The 7,419-nt window shown below is 58.4% G+C and overlaps 1 protein-coding gene across 4 annotated transcripts in view; it reads left to right on the top strand.

Annotated features, from left to right (window-relative positions):
- The window catches only part of MAD1L1 (MAD1 mitotic arrest deficient-like 1 (yeast)), a 416,346-nt gene that overhangs the window by 11,148 nt on the left and 397,779 nt on the right, over positions 1–7,419 (top strand). For 3 of the 4 annotated variants that reach the window (XM_011956957.1, XM_011956959.1, XM_011956960.1), the window contains 4 exons: positions 2,675–2,799; positions 4,195–4,276; positions 6,409–6,539; positions 6,697–6,811. In XM_011956957.1, the coding sequence (XP_011812347.1) occupies positions 2,675–2,799; positions 4,195–4,276; positions 6,409–6,539; positions 6,697–6,811 (453 nt within the window). Of the gene's footprint in view, positions 1–1,170; positions 1,309–2,674; positions 2,800–4,194; positions 4,277–6,408; positions 6,540–6,696; positions 6,812–7,419 lie in introns of all 4 variants that reach the window. The other variant, XM_011956961.1, reaches the window with a different exon arrangement.

Below are 7,419 nucleotides of genomic sequence, written 5' to 3'. Positions count from 1 at the left end.
GAGGCAGGAGAATCACTTGCACCCGGGAGGTGGAGGTTGCAGTGAGCTAAGGTCGTGCCATTGCACTCCAGCCTGGGCCATGGTGAGACTCTGTCTGAAAAAAAAAAACAAAAAAAAAAAGTTAAGCAGTTTTTTTGCCTTTGTAATTATGAATTTTAAAGGCTGATGAATCCGTTTTTTGTCGTTTGTGGCCTTTAGTGTGTTTGCGTTCACTCGTGTATCTAATGCAGCAGGTAGCCCTTCCCTCAGCCCTCGCTTCTGTTGACTTTGGACAGACCCCTAGGACTGGGTTATGAGGTCTCCAGCGATGGCGGTCTCTGCAGCAGTTGTTCTCAGAGCCCCGGCTGAGGGCTCCAGTTTCCCTGCAGCCTTCCCTGTTGTGGATGGTGGTCTTTTCTGGAAATAGCTGTTGTTTTGTCAGGAGGCTTAAGTAGGCACGAATGGATTTGCATTTCTTTGACTATCCGCAAGGTCTACAGGCATCTGATGGTGTTGGAGAATTGCCTCTGAACCGGAGCCTGTGTGAACCACAGTCCTGGTGAAGGTTGCTTGCGTTTTAGAAACAGCCCGGATGTGGGCGCTGGTGGAAACTGGAATCTTCTGACCTCTCCTGTCCTTTTTCTGTGGCGATCAAGATCGCTGGTGCCAAGAGGAGACATGAAAATCTGCTGGCGTAGGGAGGGGGGTGGGGGTGGGGTGGGCGTGCAGCAGGCATCTGGAGGGGTCCAGACACTGGCCCTGGGTCCTTTCTGTGGGCGGTGCTGGGGAAGTGTGTTGAGGTTGTTCCCCCATCTGCTTCTGGAGGGAACGTTGGCAGGAAAGAAGGTGTGATTGGCCTCCGAGAAGCTGCTCTTGCCTTGCCCGTGCTCTGGGTTCCAGTTCCTGTGTGCTGGGCTGTGCTGAAGGTGGGTCAAACCCTGTCCCCGCTGCCTGTGGGCACCTGCGGTTCCATGGGGGAGGGTCAGTCGTGCCCAGCACTCCATGAGGGGCAGAGGAGTGGGAGACTGGAGGAGCCGCAGGGTGGTGCCCAGTGGGGTGGGGCCCCGTGAGGGGGAGATCGCACTGCTGCGGGTGCTGCTGCCTTGGCCTGTCACGTCTAAGCTAGGGTGGCAGCTCCTCAGGGTACACCCTCGCTGCTCACTAGGCCTTGGCTGCCTTCTCCTGCCACAGGGCCCTGATTGTCAACCTCCTTACTCTGGAATTGTCTTATGCGCCTCTTCCTTGCCAACTGTCCGGCGTCCCCTACAACACGGGTGCCCCTGCGGGCAGGTGGGCTTGGCCCTGCATCCGGCCTGGTCCCGGCACCCGGTGTGTATTAATTGAGTTCAGAAGACCTCTGGGAGGATGTGTTTATTGTTAGTATGTTTTTAATACCTTCTTTTTTGACTCCCAGGTTGATGCTTCACCATTGGGTGAGGTAAACCGTACCCGTTGTGGGCGTTCGGGGAGCACGCCGCTCCCGTGTGGGCCTTCCCAGAGCGTCGTGGGGTGGACGGCGGTGATAGGCTTCAGCAGGCTGAGCTGGGCACGGGTTCTCAGGAACAGGGAAATAAGTGCTGTGGCCTCCTTGTTTGTGGAGGGTACCACCCAGCCAGGCCCACCCAGGTCGTTTGCTATGTGAGTTTGCCGTTGTCCTGCCCTGGGGGCGTGGTCCCCAGAGCTGACATCACACCCGTGTGTTTCCGTGTGTTAACTTACAGTGACGCTTCTCAGGGTCTGTCTGGCTTCTCACATTGGCTCGACCCATGTGCTCTTTCTCTGAGGACACCTGGGGTTTTCTGAGCTTTTCCAGAGGGTTAGGGTCCTCAGAAGGTTGCCTGGTGGGGGTGGTCAGGATGAAGCGTGGCCATTCTGTCACGTGCGGGTTCCGTGCTGTCAGGCAGACCTGCTGTCCTGGAGGCTGCCAGAGGGGCTGCTGGCTTTGCCTCCCCAGGGGCGCTCCTGCCTGTGCTATGCGCTCCCCTTCCAAGCGCACGGCCTCCCCAGCAGCTACCGCCTAGCCCCCTGCGCAGCCTCCGTCTTTGTCCTGTTGGCTGGCCAGTGCCTTGCTGTTGTTCGAGGGTGATGTCATTAACAAATAGCCGGCATAGTAGCATTGGGGTGGCTGGGGAGGGACGACAGGAGCCACGATTGGAGGGAAGACCGAAATGATGGTGTGGTGGGTATGTGGGTGCCTGGTGGGACTTTGGGAGCATGTAGCACTGGCACAGAGACTGCCAGGTGCCAGGCCTGAGAGTCCCGGCCCATCTTGGCTGGTGAGGACTTTTGCTTCTGAAGCCGCCTTACCAAGCCTCCTTTCCAGGGGCACTGGCTGGGGCCTGGGTCTCCTCAGTCAGCTCCTGTGTGGCTCGTGGCAGGCTCTGGGCTGTGCTGCTCTGCAGCACCAGGAGGGTGGGCCTGCCTGCCTGGACCCGCATCCTCCAGAAGGAGGTGACTCTGCCCCCTGGCCCTCTGCTCCTCTGCTCCCCTTGCCCCCCTCGCCTGCTTGCCGTCTGTCCCCCTACCCCTCTGCCCCTCTGCCTGATGCCCCTCTGTCCCCCTATTCCTCTGCCCCTCTGCCTCCTGCTTGGTTGTGGCATGTGGGTGGTGCCTCTCCGTTCTTCTCACCTCCATGTGCTCCTTCCACACGTGGGCTCTACTCACTGAGTGGCTCTCTGGCCCCCTCTGCTTTTAGACCATCAATGCCCTGAAGGGGAGGATCTCAGAACTGCAGTGGAGCGTGATGGACCAGGAGATGCGGGTGAAGCGCCTGGAGTCGGAGAAGCAGGAGCTGCAGGAGCAGCTGGACTTGCAGCACAAGTGGGCGGGGCCAGGGTGTGGGGTCGGGGGTCGGGTCACGTGTGGGGGTGTGCACCCCACGTCTCTCTTGGTGGCTGGGTGGGTTGTGGATGCACTCCCAGGCGCTGTCCTAATTCACAGACAGTCAAGAGGGGAAGACGCTGAGGCCTCTGGAGCCAGGACCATGAGCCCAGAAAGTGTCCTGATGTTCCTGGAGCAAAATGGGGGCAGCAACTTCCTCCCCCTCCTTCTTAGAGAGGGCTCCTGCAGAGCTAGATTTTACTTTATTTTTTGTGACAAGGTCTCACTCTGTCGTCCAGCCTGGAGTGCAGTGGCACCCAGAGTAACTGGGACTGCAGGCATGTGCAGTATACCTGGCTGATTTTTTTTTTTTTTGAGATTGAGTCTCGCTCTGTCACCCACGCTGGAGTATGGTGGCACCGTCTTGGCTCGCTGCAGCCTCTGCCTCCTGGGTTCAGTGATTCTTCTGCCTCAGCCACCGAGTAGCTGGGATTGATTTTGCACCTAGCTAATTTTAAAAAACGTTTTGTAGAGATAGCCGTCTCGCTTTGTCACCCAGGCTGGTCTTGAGCTCCTGGCCTCAAGTGATCCTCCTGCCTCAGCCTCCTGGAGTGCTGGGATCCCAGGCTGAGCCACCGTGCCCTGCTGAGGGCTAGGTTCAGAGGGCAGCGCCATGTGCCTTGGTGGTAGAGGGGGTGCGGCTGGGAAGGGATGTCCAGGCACAGGGCTGAGCTCAGCCGAGGTACAGACGGGAGAGCCTTGTCTGGAGGTGTGGTCAGGAGGCTGTGGGCATCTCCTTTAGACTTGGAACCTTCCCTCAGCAAATGCTGTTTTAGTAGAGTTCTAGTTTCGTAGTAGAGAGGAGAGGTCATTCCTGGGTGGGGCCCTGCCGCAGCTGCACCAGGACTGGGGGTTGCTGCAGGCAGGTGAGAGCTGGGGGTGCCACTGCTGGAGAGGACCTTGCAGGTGGCCTGGGCTCACTATGCACCCTTCCGGATGAGCAGCCTGAGGCCGCAGAGACAGCCCGCAGGGGCTGGGGCCTGGGACCTTGGGGTACCTGTGCAGTGGAGTGTGTGTGGGGGGGTCTGTGCCGGGGGGAGGGTCTTGAACCTTGGGGTGGGAGTGAATCTTGCAGGTGGCCTGGGCTCACTATGCACCCTTCCGGATGAGCAGCCTGAGGCCGCAGAGACAGCCCGCAGGGGCTGGGGCCTGGGACCTTGGGGTACCTGTGCAGTGGAGTGTGTGTGGGGGGGGTCTGTGCCGGGGGGAGGGTCTTGAACCTTGGGGTGGGAGTGAATGTGCATGGGTCTGTGCTGGGGCGGGTCTCAGGCTGAGGAGAATTGTTGGCCTTGCCACATGCCTGTTTCTGTATGTGATGTATTTTTCTTTCAATAGAAAATGGCAGGAAGCCAATCAGAAAATCCAGGAACTCCAGGCCAGCCAGGAAGCAAGAGCAGACCATGAGCAGCAGATTAAAGTGAGTCGCTCTGGGTCAGGGGCCTTGTGGACATCCCTGTGGTGGCCTTGACTCGCCGGCTCCCGTTGGCCTTTCTGCGCTGGTGCCGAGCTCCGTGGGCCTCCTGTGAGGTTTGCTTCTGCCCTGTGTGCTGGGCACTGTGCTGGGCACCAGCGATGCCGTGGTGAATGAGGCAGATGCTTCTGCTCTCAGGGAGCGTGTATTTTAGAGGAGGGAGACTGACCACAAACACGAAGAGGAAATGTCCATGTGTGTGACGACATGTGAGAAGAAGATACAGGCACAGAGAGGTTGAGAAATCTGCCCACAGTTGCACAGCTGGAGCTGGGTCTGTCAGGGCATCTGACTCAAGCTCAGGCTGTGCCATTTCCCTGTGGAGGATGGGCCAGGGAGATGCTGACTCCGGATCCCTCTCCTGCCTCCTGTTGCCTGGAGAGCAGCCTCCAGACCCTGTGCTCTGGCGGTGCCCCCTCAGCCGCTATGCATCCTCACCTCCATGCTTCACACCAGCTCTTCCTGGCTGCAGAGCTGACCGGCACCCCCAACCTGGCCTCTGCCACGTCCCCTCCTGGTGGTGTTCCCTGGCCCCTCGCAGTCCTCAGCCCACCTCTCAGGATTTGCTGGCTGGGAGGCGATGGACTGTGTTAGTGTTTGTTGAATGACCGTCTGGTTTGGTTGTGGTTTCACGCTCTGCCTGTTGAGTGGCCATCTGGTTTGGTTGTGGTCTCACACTCTGCCTGTTGAATAGCCGTCTGGTTTGGTTGTGGCTTCACGCTCTGCCTGGTCAGTGACTTGCTGCTCACAGATGCCAGCTCTCTGTGTCCCAAGGGGCCTGGGTACCGTCGGCAGAAGCCTGTCCTCACTGACTGAAAGACTGAGCGGTTACACATGTGCTACTGGAGCGTCAGAAGTGGGCTTGACACGGGAGGAGTGGGGTGTTTTACCATGGAGTGCCATCCTGGACCAGACTTGAGATAGACTTTTGCTCCTGGAGAGCTCCCTGAGGCCAGGTGGTGAGCACAGCAGCTCTGTGGTGTGAATGCCAGCTCCCAGTGCGTGGGGGGCTGGGAGGACGATGCTGGGAAGAGCTGCCCTGGAGTGGATGCTGAGGCTCAGTATTGGAAGCAGCTTCGAGGCCTCTGGTGCAGCCCGGGAAGGCCTCCCACAGGGGAGTCCTGAGGCATGGAGGCTGCTGAGGACCTGGGACAGTTTAGCGGAGGAATTTCGTGATCTCAGTGACTTTAATTTTTAATGGATGGTATTTTCTAGAGCAGTTTTAGGTTCACAGCAAAATGAGCAGAAGGTAAAGCTCATTTGTACCCCCTGCTCCCCCCACCACCACACACAGTCTCCCCTGGTAGAGTGGAGCTTGTGTAATGGTGATGAACCTGCCCTGTGTACCCCCTGCTCCCCCCCCACACACAACCTCCCATGATAAGAGTGGAGCATGCGTGGCGGTGATGAACCTGTGTATCCCCTGCCCCCCCCCACAACCTCCCATGATAGAGTGGAGCATGCGTGACGGTGATGGACCTGCCCTGTGTACCCCCTGCTCCCCCCCGACACACAACCTCCCATGATAGAGTGGAGCATGCGTGACGGTGATGGACCTGCCCTGTGTATCCCCTGCTCCCCCCTCCACGCACACACAGCTTCCCTTGGTAGAGTGGAGCATGCGTGACGGTGGCGAACCTGCCCTGTGTACCGCCTGCTCCCCCCACCCCAATGCACACACACAGCCTCCCCGGCAGAGTGAAGCACGTGTGGCGGTGATGAACCTGCCTGGACACATCAGTGTTATGCAGAGTCCACGGGTCACGTGAGGGTCACTCTTGGAGTGGGACAGCGTATGGTTCAGGCAAATGTAAAATGTCCCAGAGTTGCCGTTCGAGTGTGACACAGAAAAGTTTTACTGCCTAAAAATCCTCTCTGCTCCCCCAGTCAATCCCTGCCTCTCTCTTTCTGAGCCCCTGACAACCCCCGCCTTTCCCAGAACGTCCTGTGGTTGGATCCTGCAGTGCGTGTAGCCATTGCACACTGGCTTCTTTCTCTTAGCCGTGTGTGTGTGATTTTCTCCAGGTCTCTTTGTGTGGCTCATTTTCCTCTTCTTCTCTGTCTCTGGCCTCCATCAGGATCTGGAGCAGAAGCTGTCCCTGCAAGAGCAGGATGCTGCGATTGTGAAGAACATGAAGTCAGAGCTGGTGCGGCTCCCTAGGCTGGAACGGGAGCTGAAGCAGCTGCGGGAGGAGAGCACGCACCTGCGGTGAGGGGTTGCGGGGGATGGGGCAGCCGCCTTGAGTGAGTCTGGGTTTGTGCGCATGGAGCCCACCGTGCAGACCCTGTAGGGACAGGGCTCCTGGGCTCTTGGGCTTATCCCTAGGGTGTGTGGCTATTTGAGTGACTCTTTGTGGCACTGCCAGGGAGATGAGAGAGACCAACGGGCTGCTCCAGGAAGAGCTGGAAGGGCTGCAGAGGAAGCTGGGGCGCCAGGAGAAGATGCAGGAGACGCTGGTTGGTTTGGAGCTGGAGAACGAGGTGAGGACCTGTGTGGTGTGCGGTTCCTGTGCGTGTCCTCTGCCCTGCCTGGAGGAGCCTCGGTATTGTGGTCACACCCACAGCCGCTCACCTACAAGATGGAGGCTGCTGTGATGGGGTGGGAGGCAGAATCGTGGTCCCCAGAGAGTTCCAGGTCTCATCCCCAGAGCCTGTGAACACAGCACCTTCCGTGACAGGGCGAATGAGGTCACTGGTCCGCTGGCCCACGGCGGGGACGGGCTCCTGGGCCATTCTGTGGGCTCAGAGTGACGTGAGAGGGACTTGGCAGCTCTTGCTGGGTGTGGAGATGGAGGAGGGGCTACAAGCCAGGGAATGTGGGCACCTCTGGAAGCTGGAAAGAGCAGGGAAGTGAACTCTCCACTGGAACCTGCAGAAGGAAAACAGCCCTGCCGACACCAGGATTCCAGCCTGGGGAGACCCATTTTGGATTTCTGAACTAAAGTACTGTAAAATAGTACATTTGTGGGCTTTTTTTTTTTTTTGAGATGGAGTCTCGCTCTCTCCCCAGGCTGGAGTGCAGTGGCATGATCCTGGCACGCTGCAACCTCCGCTTCCCAGGTTCAAGTGATTCTCCTGCCTCAGCCTCC

Source organism: Colobus angolensis, unplaced genomic scaffold (genome assembly GCF_000951035.1).
Source record: "Colobus angolensis palliatus isolate OR3802 unplaced genomic scaffold, Cang.pa_1.0 Scaffold43, whole genome shotgun sequence".
NCBI classification, from domain to species: domain Eukaryota; kingdom Metazoa; phylum Chordata; class Mammalia; order Primates; family Cercopithecidae; genus Colobus; species Colobus angolensis.
The sequence above is the reverse complement of the archived record's forward strand: the minus strand, read 5'-3'. Positions and strand labels throughout refer to the sequence as shown.